The sequence below is a fragment of the Culex pipiens genome, chromosome 3 (genome assembly GCF_016801865.2).
Source record: "Culex pipiens pallens isolate TS chromosome 3, TS_CPP_V2, whole genome shotgun sequence".
NCBI lineage: Eukaryota > Metazoa > Arthropoda > Insecta > Diptera > Culicidae > Culex > Culex pipiens.
Window position 1 is genome coordinate 91079607 of NC_068939.1, and position 21420 is coordinate 91101026.

Genomic DNA, 21420 nt, shown 5'->3' on the forward strand with positions numbered 1-21420 from the left:
AATGCAAATATTTTTTTAAAGTTTTTATCCTTCGGCTCTGGCCGAGGTCAAGGTTTGCCCCTCCTATTAAAAAAAACAAGCCATGCTCTCAAAATTTGATTGAAAAAAGTGTTTTAAAATGCATTTTACACTAGTTCAGTTGTTTAGCAATCATAAGTTTTCAAAAAATGTAAGATTTGAAGAACACAAACATTTAAACGAAACAAAACTTTTTGCGGTACTGTACATTATTTTTTTTTAAATTCAACACATTTTTTGAATAAACCAAACATGCTAAAAATGATTCAAGATGCAGGGTAACGCATTTTAAATTGATTTCTGCTAATTGCACTCAAATTTCCATTGAAATTTTGAAATATTTTCAAAAAATATTTTTTTGCCCCCGGTTTTTTCGGGTTGATGTTGAGAGGGGAAGGGGGGGGGGGGGGTTTGCCGAAGACACCAAAGTGATTGGAATATTCAATATAGAGAATTTCGAATATTAACAACTCGCAAATCCTACAGAATCACTCAAAACCGCCGTCGCAAATATTTTTTAAAGTTTATGTTCCTCGGCCTTGACCAAAGACGAGGGAAGGGCAAAAAAATAAAAAATTGAAATTACAAGCCTAGGTTCCAACATTTTGATGAAGACAGTGTTTTAAAATACATTTTACACGCGTCCAGTTGCTTTCAGTTGATAAAACTTTAATTTTCATTAAAATTTAGAAGTTTATCGAAAACAATTTTTTTTGCCCCCTAATTATGAAGGCCGATTTTAAAGGGGGGGGGGGGGGGTTGGAGTGGGCTACATAAACTTTGAAAAATAATTGCATCGGCCTTAGGTTAAATTACACACACATTTTCATGCAAGTTTGTAATTTCACATTAGGAACTATTGATATTTTCATCTGTTTTTTATTTCGCTTTTTCACACATAAATTAGGTAAGATTGCACAAAAATGAGGTAATTTCCAACTATAAAATCTGAGTAACACAGCAGAGGTATTTGAGTTTACTCAAATTGCCTAAATTAAAAAAAATCAAACAAAATTCGAAAGTTTGCAGACTACATAGTTTTAAATTGTGTTCGCTATAATTTTCATTTTTCAATAACTTTTACTATTGTAAACTTTTCTTAATTTTCAAAACATTTTATAGTCATAAGCACTTTCCTTAACATGAGAAGTCCTCGATAATTTTTCAATGGAGAAAAAGATTTTCAAATTAACAAAACTTGCCATTTGCTGATATTAAAAATGTATAAAAATCAAACCAATGCAAATTTTTACCCCCCCCCCCCCCCACCCTTCGAAATGTGGCCCAAAGCAAAGGGGGCAAAAAATATTGCAAAAATTTAATTATATTTTCATTGAACAAACTTGTAAAATTGATTGTAAACTTTTTAGAACTCATTTTTATTCAAATACAAATTATCCGAAGGTTCGTATGGGACTTCCGTTAATAGAATAATGAACAATTTTTTTTCGTTTTGTTTATTTTTTTACTTATTACATCAAATTCGATTCAAACTCATGTTAGTCAAATTCGAGTGGTTGATTGCCTATTAAATTAAAAAATGTTTTTTTTTTCATTATTTCATTACCGCCATTTTGACCACCATCTTGAGCTCGAAAAACAAAAATAGGTTAGCGATAAAAATATTTTTTTCGTGATTCGAGTATAAGAAGTGATTTTTTTTTCTAGGCCTTCGAATAATCTAGGCTGGACTGTAAATTCTGATTGATCATTAAATAAAAAAATGATTTTAGGACCGTAGATCGGATGAATACTTCTAGAGCTTTTTTGAATAGGTCCTTTAAACATAAATCCTATAAAAATATTTTCATAAATTATTAGATATTTTTCCAATGTGTGACAGTATCATATCTGTAAGGATGCGTAAAGCTTGAAATCGGAAGTTTATTTTTTTGTATTAGACCGTTTGATGAATGTTTGTATGTCCCTTGACTCTGACCAATGTGCAAAAAGATAAAAAAAAAACATGAAATTGAAATTCCAATGTAAAAGGTGTTGTAAAATGCATAATTTATAAGTCGGGTTGTTTTGCAATCATTAGTTTACAAAATATCTAATAGGTTTTTGTTTTGATTGCTGTTTTTTCTCAACGAAATAAGTTTTGCCATGGTAGTTCCGATCAGTGAAAATATGCAATTATGGTGAAATTCTAACGTACCTGAAAATGAAGATTCCAGAAAAATTTAAATAGAAAGTGGCGTGATCAAGTTCCAGAAGAAACACAATATAATTTAAGAGTGTGCGACGTGCTCCACTCACTGCTGTGTTTTTTTTAATTTTTAGCTGATAAAAGTTTTTTTTTCGTTTTTTGAAGTGGCTGCCAAAGCTCTTCTTTCTAGAGCAGAAGCTGGAATTACGGTCCGCGAAATTTTAATTGTATACAAACGAAAATAGTGAATGGAAAACTGCATCGAAAGCGGATCAAATTCGGCTTCAGATTTGCCCCAGAAGGAAAGAAGAACTGTTCGATGACACCGGACAACCTTTGTGCTGGACTCGGGTGAGCACGTTCTATGTTGTTTGATGTATTTATGAAAGTGAGAGTGACTGTAGTGAATGAATGTGTTCTGATTTGCGAGAGTCATTTGAGGGAGTGAGAATTGTGATATCAAGCGAATTATGTCAGTTGACACGCTTGATTAGAATTATTAATAACTCATTGTTTTTGGGGGTCGAACCCAACAATGAGTAGGAAATGGAAAACATAAATTGTTTTTTGCAAACACAAATATTATCTAAAGTGTGTGTGTGTGTGTGTGTGTGTGTGTGTGTTTCAACAGGGTGAAATAAATAAATAAATAAATTTCAAGTCGATTCCGGCCAGCGGGGCCTCGCGGTTACTTTGCACAATTGCTCGAGATTTTTTTTTTGTTCTTTTACTCACTAGCTATCAGACCTTCCTTTATCATCGTGGATCGGAAGGCACGACGCCGGTTGAGTTCGTCTAGGTTTTTGTGTTTTAATAACACGTTAATATCATTACAAACACGCAAAGCCAATAGAAGTTAATAGGAGTAACGCGTCGGTCGGGATAGAAAATATAATTTTTTTTGTTATGATTTGCGGTAAATGCTCTTGGTAAGTCCAAATTGCGATGCCTTTCCGACAGGTCGCAAGATTTTTCGCATTCGTCGTCGTACCATTTCAGCTCAATAAACATCGTGACTCGTCGTTCACACCGTTAATCAGTACCTCACTAAACATCAATCATTTAAAACTCGTAAAATCATCTCAAGTTAAAAATTACACTGTTTAATTCTCATTTATTAATTACAAATGATTTTGGTTCTATCTTTCCACAGCCGGCTGTCTAAGATTAAACCATTTCATTAAAAATTTAACAACAGTTAAACGGGAAATGTCTCATCCGCAGCATCCGATTGTTTGCCTTGAGAATAATATATAACACCTTTCAACAAACACTATGATTTTGGGTCGCATCATCATCTTCTATGATGAATCCTGACCAAACACCCTATCCTACTAACAAGTTTTCAGGTTCCTGGCGCTCGTGGGGTGTAAGCACAGAGTAAATCAGCTGCCCTAGTAGCAACCTGCGCTAACTAACATTCCCGTCCCTTAAAATCGAGATCTACAAACTGACATGGCGGGCGCCGTTGGTGGCCAATGACTGTTACCTATTCGCAACTGATCTTGTTTTGGCAATCATGGTGTTTTATCTTTTCAGCGCATTCATACATGCTGTTGATAAGAGAAACACCACGGAATCGTCGAAGCCTATGATCAGTAGTGCTGAAAGGATATTACGGTTCTGTTCAGCAACGGAGGGGCAACCATGGGTGGTCTCTCATGCTCATGCTCATGCTCATGCTCATTAGTTTACAAAATATCTAATAATTCGTCACCGTCGTGCTTTCTTGTCGCACGAGCATTTCGGAACAAATTGAGTTAAGAACGTTATTTGTGCTGCTCACAATGCCTCACCTTTTGACCTTCACAGATCCTCAAAATTCGATTTCAATACTAAGATATTTAATAAAAACCGAAAAAACTCCGTGCAGAAAGTTCGATCTTGTCGTGAAAATTTCTGTAAATGCGACAACTGACCAAAGAGATTTCAGGTCAGAACGCGTTTGACACACGTACATGCCCGACTACCGTAAACATCTGTAATTATAACTCGGTACTCCGGCAACCAAATTCAGCCAAAATTTGTGACAATGCACAGAATGATTAAGCAAACAAAACGTGTTTGTTATTGTTTACATTGCGTGCTCTTGTTTTTGTTTATCATAGGTCAAACATTAAAACGCAGTTTTTCTCGGAACGTCAAAAAGCGACAACGTCGACTTAACCTTATCCGGCTCGTGCCATCATCAGCAACCGTTAAACTTATTCTGGAATGCAGTGAAAAACAACAAAAAATGCAGCGATTCTCACTCTAGACAAAAACAACAAAACCATCCAAAAATCCGAAACTGGATCGCTGAAGGTCGTCCACTATTAGAGATTGAGAGCCGGAGAACGCTTCAGCGAACAACGTTCCACCAAACAGAGTGGAGGTGAGCCTCCAAAACTGGTCCACTGCCAAGAATCAACTTTCACCGAGGTGTCAAAAGTATGCGCATGTAAGAAATTACCTCCGAGCCACCGAGAAAAACGGTCGGAACCTTTTCCGCACAGGTTGGAGGAGGTTTGATCTGTAAAGTGCATTCACTCCGTGCACGGAAAAAAGAACGCAATATTTTTCCGTGATATTTAAACATGATTGCTTTGAATAAAAATTTTCAGTGCAAAATCCGCGAAGGAGCTGCAGGCCATCTGCGCTCAATCCGGGACTTGTTGGGAAAAGCTAAACAGGGCAGACTTTGATTTTCCCTCGGAGACCCACCGCTGAGACTTTCACGAGTCTAGTTCCAGCTTTAATTGAATTTTCGTTCAACGAGAGAAATTCGTAAGCACAGCGCTTAGAGCATTCGATGCGGAAGTGTGCAACAATGAAATGCAGTTATGAAACTGCAATATCTTGGCCGGTCTGTGTACGCGGTTAGTAAGACCTTCACGGCACAAAGGTCTCTGGAAGTTGCGGATTTGGCGTAGGTGGTGGACGAAGGCAGTAGCGGTCGACTTTCATCTTGTTGCCAATCTGGCCAATATTAATAGTTTTTACCTTCGGCAATGAATTGGAGCAGTGAAAGGTATAACCGGCTTTGGGGATTTCACTGGTCCTAAAGTAACTGATGTCGAGCTAGGACAAATATTTCTCTATTTTTAATTGGGTTCATGGCGGTCACGTCTAAAGTGTGAAGAGTTGAAACTGTCTCGTGGCTAATTTGATGTGTTTAGTTCTTGAAAGCCACGTAGGAATTATCTTCAAACTAACTTCTCACTTCTTACTTGTTACTTGTTACTTGTTACTTGTTACTTGTTACTTGTTACTTGTTACTTGTTACTTGTTACTTGTTACTTGTTACTTGTTACTTGTTACTTGTTACTTGTTACTTGTTACTTGTTACTTGTTACTTGTTACTTGTTACTTGTTACTTGTTACTTGTTACTTGTTACTTGTTACTTGTTACTTGTTACTTGTTACTTGTTACTTGTTACTTGTTACTTGTTACTTGTTACTTGTTACTTGTTACTTGTTACTTGTTACTTGTTACTTGTTACTTGTTACTTGTTACTTGTTACTTGTTACTTGTTACTTGTTACTTGTTACTTGTTACTTGTTACTTGTTACTTGTTACTTGTTACTTGTTACTTGTTACTTGTTACTTGTTACTTGTTACTTGTTACTTGTTACTTGTTACTTGTTACTTGTTACTTGTTACTTGTTACTTGTTACTTGTTACTTGTTACTTGTTACTTGTTACTTGTTACTTGTTACTTCTTACTTCTTACTTCTTACTTCTTACTTCTTACTTCTTACTTCTTACTTCTTACTTCTTACTTCTTACTTCTTACTTCTTACTTCTTACTTCTTACTTCTTACTTCTTACTTCTTACTTCTTACTTCTTACTTCTTACTTCTTACTTCTTACTTGTTACTTCTTACTTCTTACTTCTTACTTCTTACTTCTTACTTCTTACTTCTTACTTCTTACTTCTTACTTCTTACTTCTTACTTCTTACTTCTTACTTCTTACTTCTTACTTCTTACTTCTTACTTCTTACTTCTTACTTCTTACTTCTTACTTCTTACTTCTTACTTCTTACTTCTTACTTCTTACTTCTTACTTCTTACTTCTTACTTCTTACTTCTTACTTCTTACTTCTTACTTCTTACTTCTTACTTCTTACTTCTTACTTCTTACTTCTTACTTCTTACTTCTTACTTCTTACTTCTTACTTCTTACTTCTTACTTCTTACTTCTTACTTCTTACTTCTTACTTCTTACTTCTTACTTCTTACTTCTTACTTCTTACTTCTTACTTCTTACTTCTTACTTCTTACTTCTTACTTCTTACTTCTTACTTCTTACTGCTTACTTCTTACTTCTTACTTCTTACTTCTTACTTCTTACTTCTTACTTCTTACTTCTTACTTCTTACTTCTTACTTCTTACTTCTTACTTCTTACTTCTTACTTCTTACTTCTTACTTCTTACTTCTTACTTCTTACTTCTTACTTCTTACTTCTTACTTCTTACTTCTTACTTCTTACTTCTTACTTCTTACTTCTTACTTCTTACTTCTTACTTCTTACTTCTTACTTCTTACTTCTTACTTCTTACTTCTTACTTCTTACTTCTTACTTCTTACTTCTTACTTCTAACTTCTTACTTCTCAAGCTTTTCGTACAAATATGTAAATTTGAAATTAATGTTTTTAGAAAAACGATTGTTGCATCAGTTTGATGTCTGCTACATGGTTGTTATTTTTCATGAATGGAATTCATGCTATTTACTTTAAATTAAAGTATAAATAATTACACATACGATGAACCAAAATAATAAAAAGAATTAAAAGATATTTTAGGTCAAACTTAGTAAATATAATTAAAAATTTAGCAGTGTTGCTTAAGTTCAGGTTTTTTTATTCTGGATGAAAAATGTTAAAAATTATCTTTACCTAAGCTTTACATTTATGAAAATCTAAAAATAAAACAGTTATTGTGCCTTTATTTTAAGCTTTATTACGTTTTGATTTTTTTTCAAGGTTACATTTTTTTAAAGCCTTTTGTTATAGTTTTTGTTTTGATTTTGGAACAAATTTTTGTTTGTTTTATGTTCTCCTTACATTTCTTTTCTCTCTTTCCTCAATTCTTGCCTTTTCCTCTATTTTTTTTGCTTCATGTTATTACTTTATTTTGTAAAAAGCCTATTTTTCGGAATTTATGTATGACAGTACATTATATTTATTACTTTAACTTTTTTTCGTAGTCTATGAATAAGTTGGGATTTTCTCTTCTTCTTCATCGATGTTCAAATAGTTTGTGCTTAGTCTTGAATAACATTTTGTTTATGTATAAATTAAATCATGTTTTGTTCTGTTTGGTATTTTTGCTTTTGTCAATTTTTTTGGAAGCCTTTTTTAAGATTTTCTGAAAATTTCCCAAGTCTTAATGCAATTCAAAAGCAAACACCCCACCAAACCATTCTACTTAAGCAACAAGCACCTGGTACCAGGTGTGCTTAATGCGTTCTGGAAATTCTACCCCAAAATTAACCACTGTTTAGTAGCAACAACTAGCAATCAAAGCTCAACGCCGTTTAATCTAACCTCTACTTTGGCCACAGATTGCTACGGCTGAGGGGTTCAAAGCACCAGACGCCGAAGCTTTTGGCCGGGGTAATTCGGTAATTGGATTTAATGATCGTCGATTTTTGAGCTTTTTTCTGGCTCGTGCTTCGATTATTGTTACCGCGGTGTGTTGTTGGAGGTTGCTGACTTCTCTTCATGGTTTCTATTGGGAGGTCTGGAAAAAACGTATAACTATAAATGGTTAAATTTAAAAATATTTGTACAAGTTTTCTTCGAACTTAGATTATTTTTTAAGTTATTCTAGTTTGTATGTAATTTGATCAAAAGTCAATACACACAATTGTTTGAAGATCACAAATTGCTTGTGGGCAAATCAAAGTCTCATGTCAATTTCATTACCAACAACTTCTCACCCCAGCGTGATTTATTGCAGCGCCACTAACCACACTCGTTTTAGAATCCGATTTTCCGTTTGGCTAATTTTCCCACCAGCCGTGATGAGAGCCGAACGAAACTTAAATTCATAAAACATAAAGCCCACATAAAGACCAACCGAACCGGTAAAGTGGTACCATCAACGGTTGAAATATTTTACGGTGAGTAATTTCACGTGTGAAAACGAAATTATTTACTCAACCAACCGCATCGAGTGGTCTCCAGTTAGGGTCAGTGGGCGGATGTTCAAGCAGTTCTTAATTTGAGCTGAACGAACTTCATCTAATGACGAAAGTGTGTGCAGTTACCCCAAGTGCAATGTACTAAGATGTAAGTTCTAACCATGCAAGCCATGCTCAGTACTTCTTCAAGTTGCCTAACTTAAGGTCGTTTAGATGTTCAGTACCGGTCGAGGTAAACACATGCGCGATGGTTAAACGCGATCAGCGGGAGATTTATTGATTCCGTGGTCGCAAATGATGATTGTGGTCGTGTTTTTCTTCTTCTTGTTATTGACTGAAGTGATAAATTGAAACATTCTTGTGCCTTGGCAAAAGGTCATGGTTGTCACTAAAATTAATCAATCTGGTTGTTTTTTTTTTGCGTAGCAGGTGGACGCAGGATTTGTTTTTTCTGAATATTTAAGGGGTTACATACATGTAGAAAATCTTAAAATTTCATAATGCAGAAATTTATTAAATCCACTTAAAAGATGATTTTCAATCACTCCTGAAAGTTTCATAAAGATATTTCATGATTGAAGTGAGTAACAGACGATTTAAGCTCAAAATTTTGCCATGCGCAAAGCGAACTGTCAAACTTTGTGAGCGTTTTTCTCTGAACACCAAGTTGATTTACGGGTGCCACGATATCTCAAGATGGGATGGACCAAATTGGCTGAAATTTTGGGTGAAGACTCCCAAGACATATCCCGTGTGCATGACGAAGCCCGATTTTGAAATTTTGCATTTTCAAAAAATACAAAAATCAAAAACTGGCGATTTTTTATATGAAAAACATAAAAATATTTTTATCTTTTTTTTAAAATAAACTTTTTGAAAATCGGCCTTCGTCATGCACACGGGACCGGTTTAATGAGGCTTCACCAAAATTTTGAGCCGATTTGGTCAAAGCAGTGTTGAGATATCGTGGCACCCGTTTTTTGAAACTGCTAACTTCAAATAGCTATATCTCGGCAATGATACAACCAAATGTCTTCAAATTTGTTTTGTTATTAAATGAAAATGTATATTTTAATGCCTTGAAAACAGATTTAAAAAAAGTTTCATTGTGTGCTCATAACAACCTCTGCCATTTTTGGCGATTTACATGTATGTAACCCCTTAAGATGACGATGGCAAAATTATGTTTGAAAATGTTTTGAAATAGTTTCCAGACGCTTAATAGAAAATAGGAAATCAAATTGCTTAACTTTCTGGCTTTTTTTAAAAAAAAAGCAAAAAATTGCCTGCGGTCAAAAACCGAAATAAAACATAATCTTATGATATTTTCAAACATTCGTTAAACTGTCTAAAGGTGTCGAATTCCATAATTGCCCTGATTTTTCGATCGAAGATATACACTTTGCTTCCCTGACAATATTCTGACAAAATTCCTTCTACAAGTTGGCTATGATTTTCCTATTCTTTGTAAAGTTATGGAAATCATCATTTATCAATCACAAATTTACATAAATTATCATCACAAATTTACATAATTTTTGAGACACACTTGGTTTAGAACAGAAATTCCTTCAGTGAATTCAAGAGGGGTCCAACCGACATATCGATGCCTCTGTGCTCTCTTATGCTAACTAGATAGGAAAACCATCAGGCTTAGTACAAGAGAGCATAGAGGCATCGATATGCTGATTCATTTTGGTACAGATATTTGTTAAAATGAATGAAATAAAGAGCACTTTTGAATGATGATCAATTTTCTCTTGGGCTGGTTGACGGCTTCACCATAAAAAAGTATTATTATTAAATATTTGCACTTAACATTCCAACGCCCAAGGCTCCAAAAAAGTTGGAACGGTAACTTCAACTCGCTGGTTTTCGGGCATAACTCACCCAATCAAGACGATTCTTTTTTCCAGTGATTTGTTAGGATGCCTAGATTATCCTAGAACTTTGCAGAACTCAATTTGATCAAATCTGTAATTTTTGCGATCAAAAACATCGTTCCAACTTTTTTTTTCGCGTGTAAAATAAAATTCGCCAAAAATTCCGCGGAGGCAGTCTTTTTGAAATAGTTGGAACGATGTTTTTAGTCGCAGAAATTAGGGATTTGTTCAAATCAAGTTCTGCCAAATTTTAGGATCATCTAAACATTCTTACAAATCCCTGGAAACAAGAATCGACCCGAATGGTTGAGCTATGCCCGAGAACCAGCGAGTTGAAGTTACCGTTCCAACTTTTTTGGGAGGCTTGGGCGTCCGTGTAAGTTTGACATGCGTTGGGCGTTCCAGTGTTAATGTTATAAAAAAGTTATCTTTTTAATAACATTTCAATTTACATTTTATAAAATACTGTATGCATTATATAAAAATACACAAGAAACTTCAAAAGCATTTAAGTTTTGTAAAATATGTGTTATCGAAGATGTGTTTTCCACAACTTTTCACGCGGAGGAAGGGAGATATATTTTGGGGAAAAAAATCAATATAAAACTATGCGTTCTTGAAGAAAAAATGTGTTTTTTTTGTATTTGTAATTAAGATATCAAATGATCGGTAATTTTTCATAGATATCGATAAATTAAAAAATGTCTTTACTCAACTATGTATTTTTGAAAAAAAAAAACCTTTGTTTGTGATTTTTTTAATCAATCGAACGGAAATTTGTCAAATATTGTGATAGCAATGGCAAATATTTTTAAAAATCTCGCAAATATCAATTGATCAAGGATTTCTCATAGATTTGAATGATATTTTTTTTTTCAAAATGCTGTGTTTACAAAACTATGTTGTTTTTTCACAAATCTTCGTTTGTTTTCAGGATTTTTTTTCTTTTTTTTCATGTTGTGTCTATTCTCGTCTATCTCTGAAGAAAAAGATTTGAAAAACTGAGAAATTTTTCTACTATTTTGGTCTTGCCAAGAATTCATATTAAGAAAATGAGTTTTCCTAAATGCTATACATTCGGCCCTCAAACTACAATCGATGATATCTTGGCAAATTTTGGTCGGATTTTTGATATTGTAAGATAAACTCGTGCAAAACTCAAAAATTGCGACATACATTTCAAAAGGGTTGAGATTTTAAAAATCTGAAAATATTTTTTTTCAAATGGTTGAGAAAATTTGATTGGAGAAGAGCTCAATTTGCGCAATTTTAAATCTTTGCAAGGCAATATTTCAGCAACTAAAGGTCGGATCAACAATGTCCAAAAATGCAAATTTTAGAGATGTATTTCAAATATATTTGTTTCTGAAATGGAACAGAATGACCACTTTTTTAAAGATAACTTTTATGTTTTTTTATGGCTTTAATTCAAAAACGGTGCGTTTTATCAAAAAATGTCAGAGTAACTTTTGATTCCAAACCAAACTCAATTTTACATCCAAAAAGATTTTTGGATTTTTGTGGGGGATTTTTTTAATATTTTCCAAAAATCAATATTTAAAAAAAAAAATCTTAGCTTTGCGAAAAACATAACGTCCGTCATGCGCTATAGCACAACAGTTGGCACTTGTTTTCCACTAAAACATATGCAAAAATTAACAAAATGTTTTTTTTCGTGTACATATTTCTTGTGAATAGTTTATCATAACCGAAGACCCCAAATCGATAAGAAAATCTCTTCTCAATATACACATTATTGTATATTTAAAAAGAACTTTTGTATGGAAAGCACCCAAATTTGTATGAAGAAACCAATTATGCAAAATGGTTTATTTGGACTTTGATTGGCCATGTTTCTTCTTCTAAATGAAAACATACAATGAAAAGTCGATTGACGCAAACAAAGAGAGTTGATCAAATAGTGCTGAAAATCTCATAATCTATATCAACATGTTGCATCGTCATAAACTTTACTGATCATCAACTAAACATTTGTTTTCTTAGCACTCTTTTGCAAAATAAGTTACAAATTCAAATCAATTATAAATAAGCTTCAAATTCACACTTTGTTAAACACACATATTAAATGGCTTTTTTTCTACAAAATAAAAAAACACTATCAATTTGCTTGAAAATTTGTTAAACGATCATGATTAGATCGTAAAAAACACACACGCTAATAGTATTGTGCTGTCTAAGATTAGGATCACATTACCTCTCAAGCAAACGACTCGAATCGACAACGCGGACTGGACCCTCAAGACTTGCTACTGATTATGACACAAAACCCTTACAAAAAACAGTCATCCTCGGCTTCAGTTGTAGTTCATTTGTTTCAAAAGCACACTCCGTCTACTCCAAGCAAGAGCACCGTCTTTTTAGTGCCGGTCGAAAAGGTGTTTGTTTTTATTAAGCTGTTAATTTTCGTTTCAGGTTTCAAGAGCAATCATGCCTACGGTGAGTAGCACACGAACTCTTGAAAGATTTGCAATCTGTTTAAAAGTAGTTTAGTAAAGTAGAAGAAGAAGAAGAAGTACACAAAATGCTTTGCCAAATGCTTACAGTAGTGCTTACTAACCTAAACATTGAAGCTTGCTATTTTAGTCCACACTCTCACTCTTTTTACTCTTTTGCGAGACATGCTAATCGACTCAATTTGGGGCTTATGTGATCGATCGATCGACCAAAAGATGACCCAGTTTTGATATCACTCTATCGAAATGCGCCATTTGCCCCTCCTAAATATGTTGAGGTCCACCTCTCACGATTGATTCCAAATATTTGAATGTTTGGAGAAACGATTTTGGTCCATTAAGGTGCGATTTTAGTCGTCATTAAAAATGCCCAAAATTCAGCCATTTCGTCGGAAACGTTTAAAGTGCCATAAACGCAATCGAGATTTTCCATCCGGGCAAAACTTTCTTCCGGGTATCCCCTCAACCAAATTGATTGGGAGTGGGACGAATTCCGACGACGATAACCTATTGGCCAACCCATTTGGCCTGTGGAGATGGGCTCTTTCTCTGCTTAAACACTTGAAAAAGTCAAATAAAACGTTGATTTTTACAGTGCACTACTAAAAGAGATGATCCGGCCAGAGATGGCAAGGTTGAATCGGTTACGAAACGTGTGGACCATCAGAGACTTTGCAGACTGCTGACGCTGGTTTGGCCGGGGTTTCCACACCCACCACCCCAGGTGGACCGGAGTTCGGAGTCGACGGAGTTGGCGTGTGAGATTCGGTGGAGAGCGATTTGAAAACGGAGATTATGCATTTTATATGACATGAAAAAGCACACAGCTTATTATCGATACACTTTCTCGGCTTTCGATCTACACACACCTACATTTGCATTGGGGGTGCGCTTGTGTTGGGCGGCTTTGCAGGGGAAGAGTGGATGGGAGGAAGGGGGAGATTTAGGATTGGATAGGGATGTTCAAATTTGCATTACTTTACTGAGGACTTTCATGTTATTTTTTGATCTTCAATTTAGCACATTCAAGTTATTGTATTTTTTGCTTTTTTTTCAGTTAACATTTTAAAACTTTCAATAAAACACATTTTTGTTATGCTTGTCATGATTGTCTTTCATTCTTTACTATGATTGATTGATTGATCAATGCAAATCACGTCCTCACTTAAACTTGACTTAACGGAACACATAAATTGGACAGTATTGTGCCTCAGTTGATAAATACCCTTGATGAATAGAATTTTCTTTGGAATATTTTTGCAGAAATATCCATAATGCTCGCTCATCTAACTAGTTTAGAAGTTTAATAAAAATAATATTGCCATGCGCAAAATGAACTGTCAAACTTTGTGATCGTTTTTCTCTAAATACCGAGTTGATTCACGGTTGCCACGATATCTCGAGGTGGGATGGACCAAATTGGCTTAAATTTGAGGTAAAGACTCGCAAGACATATTCCGTGTGCATGACGAAGCCCGAATTTTAAATTTTGCATTTTTTAAAAATACAAAAATCAAAAAGTGGCGATTTTTTTTTATTTTATATGAAAAAGATAAAAAAAAATTTATCGTTTTTTTTCTTTTTTTTTTTTGCTGACTTCAAATAGTTATATCTCGGCAATGAAACAACCAAATGTCTTCAAATTGGTTTTGTTAATAGATGCATAAAAATGTATATTTTAATGCCCTGAAAACAGATTTTATAAAAAAATAAGTGTGTGCTCAAAACAACCTCTGACATTTTTGCCCATTAACATATATGTAACCCCTTAAAAAACAGTTACGTTAAAAATTCTTAGTTCGAATTCCGGAGTGACTTTAATAGTCATAGGTTTTCCTGTTAAAATCAGATTTAAGGTGTTTAAACTTAACTTTTACTTGAAACTTACCATCACTTAGGTTGCTGATATATTTTTTAAGAAAAACATTGATGTTAATATTTAGTTATCTAAGTTTATAAACTTTTTAACAAAATACATATAATTTTTTGGTAAAATTGTCAAAAAGTCAGAACTTTGCTTTAAATTCGTTAAAACTAGTTTTGTTTAGAAAATTAACGATTTCAAAAATCAAATTATTCGCTCTACAGCATTGCCTTGGCGTTCTCGATTGCGAGATTCCTACTCGAAACTAGGTGTCCGAAGGCTTAATTGTTGAGGCAATTGCAAACCTCTTTTTACACCTTAGCTTCCATCCACCCCGGGATTCGAACTGACGACCTTTGGATTGTTAGTCCAACTACCTACCAGCGACTCCACCGAGGCAGGACCCAGGGAGACGACTCCTACACCTGGACTGAGCTAACGACCTAACCTTTAGGTTAGTCCGGGGCCAACATTTACTTCCCATCCGACGGAAGGCGTGATCAAACAAATCTCGTCTCGAAAAATGCCACCGGGACCGTCTGGGATCGAACCCAGGCCGACTGGGTGAGAGGAAATCACGCTTACCCCTACACCACGGTTTCCCGGCAACGATTTATATTACATTTTTTACTGAATTCAAAGGCTAATCTAAAGTTTTGACATTTTATATGAAATTTGTTTTACAGAAAATGCATATAAATTAGGAGATTTTTTCAAATTATGTTTCAAAAACACATAATATTTTTATTTACAAACTTATTTTACTTTTTCCTAGTAGATCATTGTCAGAAGATTCCGAAATGCATTTACGGTTTAAAATCATATTTATTATGAAAATCATGACACTTTAAGATGATTAAAAAAATGTTAACTTTTCAAAATTTTATGAAAAGTTCTTCTTGAGGTACTTTGAGCACTTTTCTACCACGGTCAGTATGATTCCATACCATTCCGTACGTATTTAATTTGACTCTTTATTTTGCGGAAAAACCTCAAACATATCAAAGTCACCTCGGCTGTAAAAATCACCCCGTTTTACGGTACTCAAACATTCAACAAAATCCTTATTTTGTAAATTATAATTCATATTAACCCTCTAATACCCAAATTTTTTTCTGTTTTATGGTATTTGTTTTTCATTTTTAGTATTTTTATTTGCATTTATCTTGTTTAGTTGATGTTTGTTTCTGATAGTATTGGGCTTATTCTATCAGCTAACTGTTTGTTTTTTCATGTTTTTTTGGTCACTTTTTCTACTTGCTTGTGATTAACATTTTTTAACTACTTTACCAGTATAATCGAAATTTATAAAATGCGTCACAAAATTGACCTTAGAATTTTTTTTATTTTTATAACATTGGCAAAGTCACACAGGCTTCATCCATAAAGTACGTCACGCTAAAATCAGCCAAAATTTACCCCCCTCCCCCCCTTTGTCACGCTTTTCCTATACTCATACCATGCAATGTCACACTTGGTCAGAACCCCCTCCCCCCCTAAAGCGTGACATACTTTATGGATGACGCCACAAAACAATTCCAATTTTCAACACTAAAATTTTCAGATATTTCAAAATTCTTTTTTCCAATATTTTTTTGAAAATATTTAATTAAGTAAAAAATTGATTTTTGGCGAATATTGTTTTTGAATGGGTTTTAGTGGGTTGTATTTTTACCGTTGATGTTTTTTTAAATAAATAACAAAACTAAAATAATTACAAACTCTAAAAAAAACTCTAAAATTGAATTGTGCTACATTAAAAACATAAAAGCCATTCGTTATTTTGCTCTCATTTTGCAAATTATAAAAAGTATAGCTAGTAGGGTGTCGAAATATAATGCGATGTTCCGGAAACCTTCGGGCTCTCCCGGATTTCGATGGGTTTCTACCATATTTATAAACAACCAAAATCTTAGTTTAGAACTGCGCGCGACTTGTTTAAAATGCTTTTCATCTTAATGGAAGTTACGTCAAAATTTCGTCAAATTTATGAAAATAATTGATTTTGCATAACAATCATTGTAATAAAAACTATGCAAAAGTATGTAAGCTTAGTCATCAAGCTGAAAAAGTGATATAATTGATAAAATTAAGTTTTCAATCAAAATAAAATTTGGCATTTTTATTCAACTAGGCACTGAGGTAACACAAACTAATTAGCTATAAAACAAAATTGTTCATTGTGAAGACAAGAGTATGGCATTAATGTTTTTTTTTCTCGTTATTTGAGAGAAATTTGTAAATAAAAATCTGGATGATATTTTCGTATTTTAAAAATTAACATGTTGCTAATGAAAAATTACGAATATGAATAATTATTGATAGGATCCCAAGCTATGATTTAAAGTGCAATACGGAGCAATGTGAACTCATTGTTTAATGTTTCAAAATAATATGAAAATAAATATCAGGTTTTCAATTTTACAGCAGTCCAGCAGTTTTGCAATCATTGGTTTTCAAAGAATCTATCTAATTGACAAAATTATTTACTGTACATAGAAATTTCACAAGAAATCAAAATATTTTATACGAGCCCAAACATGCTAAATATGATTACAAACGCAGGGGAATGCATTTCAGATTGTTTTTAGTTGATTAGACTTCAATTTCCATATCAATTTTGAAGTTTTTCAGAGAAGGGGAGTTCGGCATAACTCAGTTTCGAAAAATCTTTCCAGTAAATATTCAAATATATCTCAAAAACCTCATATATGAAAAATATATCATCCCTATCGACACATTCAAAAACGATAACCGTTTTCGTTATAATGTGTATCATAGCCGCCGAGTGCGGGGCGAAGAGAGCGAACCATGTGTATGTTTTGATGCTGCTGTGAGCTCGATGCTAGACCAGACCAGACTGGATCAGTAATGACGGCTGTGAGCTATGACCAATTTGATGAACCGGTTCGTTTGATAATGTGCAGCCACAGGCACACTGAACAACGCATAACGATATCCAAATTTATATGGTTCAATACGGCAGGCCAAATCAGTTGAATGTGTGAAGTAATATTTATGCCTTTCAAGGGTTAAGCAGTAGGCTTTGAAGTAATGTACTAGTTTAAGGTAGAATGAAAGGTATAGTGGTTAAAATTTAAACTTTAACCTCGAATAACTGGACAGAATTGTATGGATGTTCGATCGATCGAAAACTCGAGCTGACCTGGTCAAGTACAATACTTTGCAGCTTTTTGAGAAGTTTATTTTAGTGAATCTATACGCAAAACTAATATTGACTTGAAAACCAGAAAGCAGTTATAAAATGTAAATGCACGACAATCTTCAAATTCAACCTAATTAAAATTTTACGAGCTATTGATGTGTGAATTGGTGGGACGCTTCAACGTTTTAAAATGAATTATCATAATTCTACAGATTTAGACCAAATTCCAACTAAAGCATTCAATTCAACAGGTGTGCTCAGGTTTTGTAGCTCGGTCGTAAATCAAATCCTTCAAACAGTTTGGCACGCTTCGAGGGACCTTCCTTGCCATGATTTTACTGCCAAACCACCATAAATTTGCATGAATCTGTGAATCCCCTAATAAATTCGGTTGCGAAACAACATGTGCCATTTTGGTTGGCTTTTTTTAAACCAGTATGACGTGTCGTTGACAAGTCCGCTGACGATGGGTTTTATGGTTCATTTATGACTATTCAGTTTGAAGCAGCGGTCAGAGCCTATCCTAAGGTCACACTTTCGCTTAAATGTCACCCCTGTGGTACTGCCCACTTATTTCTGCAACTAGCTATTCCGTCAACCGTCCCACCTCAAAGTGACCTGCAGACCTTACCAAAATTCGCTACATACCATTTTTCTCTTCTTCTCTACCCTTCTCCTCTTTCCCCTTTCCTCCCCGCACCACACCTCCCCCATCAGACGTAGATCCCCAGGTGCTCGAAATCCAGCGCCAGAATCTGATCACCCAGAAGATCCTGCAGCGCTACCTCGAGCGTCGACTCCACCCCGAGCGTAAGCCCCAGATCCACGTGCCATCGGTGGACGAAATCCTGGCCAAATCGCTGGCCAGCGGGTCCGTGCGGGACACCCGGACGAGCCAGAACGAAAGCATGAGCTCCGGCCAGGGTTCCTCCAGCAGCAGTAGTCGGTACAGTCTGTTTGACGAGTACAGCGGAGGTCAGCTGGACAGCGAAACCGGGGAGGATCCGACCGAGGAGGAGTTTGACCGGGATCTGGACCAGTACGACGATCTGGGCGGCTCGCTGGACAACGACCACATCGATGTGGAGTCGCTGCAGTCCGGTGAATCGGAGCACGTGGATTCGTTCTACCGGGACAAGTCCTACCGGCAGAGAGGTAATTATTGTGGTGTGATGAATTGATTAGATTTTGGTTTTTTGGAATGCAAGCCTGATTGTCTCAAGTCACTTGGAGGTCGGTTGACTTTTTTAATGGTACTAATTGGGATTGGTGATGGTTCTGGTGTGTTTGTTGGATATTTTTTAGTTTACGATTCAAATGGAATAAACATGATGGATTTTAACCTGAACTGATTTTTTGCAACATTATTATTCTAGGATAATTTATCTTTTGTGTGTCAGATTTGAAAAAACCCTAATGACTGATTCTTAGCACTTGTTTACCACGCAGTCATTTTTCAAGTTGAAATTTGGCTGGATCTGATAATTTTCCATGTTTTCCAACTATTTGAACCACAAAAAAACATATTTCCACACCTATGTTCCTATTCTAAACATATCTGTGAGCAGAATTTTTTTTTTATTTTGCCAGCATTTAAAAAAAATGTTCAAATTAATGGATGGAATGCAGATATTGAATCATTCTAAACGGAATTTAATAGTAAAATTACTCTTTCATAAGCCCTCATATTGATGAAAGCAGACTTTGTAGGAATAAAATTATACAGGACATTGAAAAAGGGGCAATATGGAAGCGTTGTCTTGCCACGGAACATTACAATTGTTTTGTTTGCAATGGTTCGTGAAATCGGATTTTCATAATATTTTTGATTCTCTTCGTAATCGAAAACCCCTTCAATGCTTCTTAGTTACGACTGACGCAAGTTTGCGTTGTCCCGTCACACCAATTTTTTGGTCAGACACGAATTCAAAAAAGGTGCTCATTTCGTGTCTCGAAGGAAATCGTGTAACAGGCCAGTTTTTTATCGATCTAGACTAAATCTTCCCTCCTGAATCCGAATTTGCCTGTTGATTTTCCAGATTTTTAAAGGGAAGCGTTATATTCAAGATGGCATCCAATATGGCGGCTGAATGGAAAAACCACCATTAAGGGATTTTTAAGTTCAATCAACTAGTCAAATTTAACTAATTTGGGATCGCTGAACTCGGATATGACCTCTTGAATACTCCAAAGTATTCAGGGAATGTGCAATTCAAGATGGCGGCCAATATGGCGAAGCTAGAATATTGGAAATTTTTATACAGAAATGTAACAGGCAGTCAACAGGTCAAATTTAATAAATTTGGGGTTGCTGAACTCGAATATAAGCCTTAGAATACTCCAAAGTACTCAGGGAATGTGCAATCCAAGATGTCTTTAAAATACCTGAGTACTAGGGCTCAGTCAGCTACCCCAATTTTTTATGTTTTAATATTGGCCATTATCTTAGAATTCACATTTCCCGAGTGCGTTGGAGTATTCTATGGCTCATATTTGTGTTCAGCGACCCCAAATTAGTAGAAGTTGACTAGTTGATTGAACTTCTAAATCCTTTTTTGGTATTTTTTTCCATTCAGCCGCTATATTGGACGCCGTATTGCCAAAAGGACGAAAGACATAAGGTCGAATCGACAAAAGGTCGATAGACATAAGGTCGAAAGACATAAGGTCGAATGGACAAAACGTCGAAAGGACAAAAGGTCGAATGTGAAAAAAATAAACAAATAATTATAATTTTAAACTTCTAAAAAATCCTTAAAAAAATATTTTCTAACAAACAAATATAATTTTTTCAGTGAATTTATCCATCATTTTAGTAATGATCATTTTTTAAAAATAAAAATAATATTTTCCAAACCATTTTTTGAGTAGATTTGCATTCTTTCAAACATCAGTTCGTAATATTTTCGTGATTTTTTCCATTCTTTCAAACATGAGCACTGCCCATGTTCGCATAAATGTCCCATATGCAAAAACAGCAAGCTGAGAAAAACGCTAAACAAGTTTGTCCCACACATAAGGCTACGTGTTAAATTTTCACGAAAAAACTGGATTTCCTCCTGATTTCTAGAATAAAGTACTGGATGTTATAGGCTCTTTTGAAAGAGAACACGTTTTTGAACCAAACTGCATCAATAACTCAAAAGTGATGAAAATGCATATGGGACATTTATGCGATCATGGGCAGAGCAGTTCCTTGAAAAAAAAAGTTAGACTTCTAAAATATTTTTGAATTATTTATTTTATTTTTTAAAACAACATATTCTTGATTTTCAAAATCTTTTAGTGAGTTTTTCCATTCTTTCAAAAGTGAGCAGTTCCTTAAATTAAAAATTTGACTTCTGAAATATTTTGGAAGTATATATTTTTTTAAAAACAACCTTTTCTTGACTATCATAATATTTTTGTGAGTTTTCCCATTCTTTCAAATGTATAATATTTTTAAAGTTTTTTTTAAATCAATAATCTATCCTTGACTGTCTGAATGATTTTGAGAATTTTACCATTATTTTTAATACTACTACTAAAATTTTAAGTTTTTTATTTTATTAAAAAAAATCGTTGGAATATTTTACAAACTTTTACATTAGTCCAAATTTAAATAGTTTCGAAAAATGAAAAAAATCTTGCTTCTTCAATATTGTTGCAAGTTTTCTATCCTTTTACAACCATCACAATAGATCCTAAGAAAAAATGTCTTCAAAAACATAGCTGTGTATTTAGCCTGTCCCAT

The 21420-nt window shown here is 34.5% G+C and overlaps 1 protein-coding gene across 7 annotated transcripts in view; it reads left to right on the forward strand.

Moving 5' to 3' along the window:
- LOC120429201 (uncharacterized) overlaps positions 1 to 21420 on the forward strand; it is a 262260-nt gene that overhangs the window by 28245 nt on the left and 212595 nt on the right. For 4 of the 7 annotated variants that reach the window (XM_052710536.1, XM_039594408.2, XM_052710533.1 and 1 more), the window contains 2 exons: positions 12617 to 12640; positions 18405 to 18842. The exons of 1 other annotated variant lie outside the window; for it this stretch is intronic. In XM_052710536.1, the coding sequence (XP_052566496.1) occupies positions 12617 to 12640; positions 18405 to 18842 (462 nt within the window). The remainder of the gene's footprint in view (positions 1 to 12616; positions 12641 to 18404; positions 18843 to 21420) is intronic. 2 more of the 7 variants (XM_052710534.1, XM_039594410.2) reach the window with 2 other exon arrangements.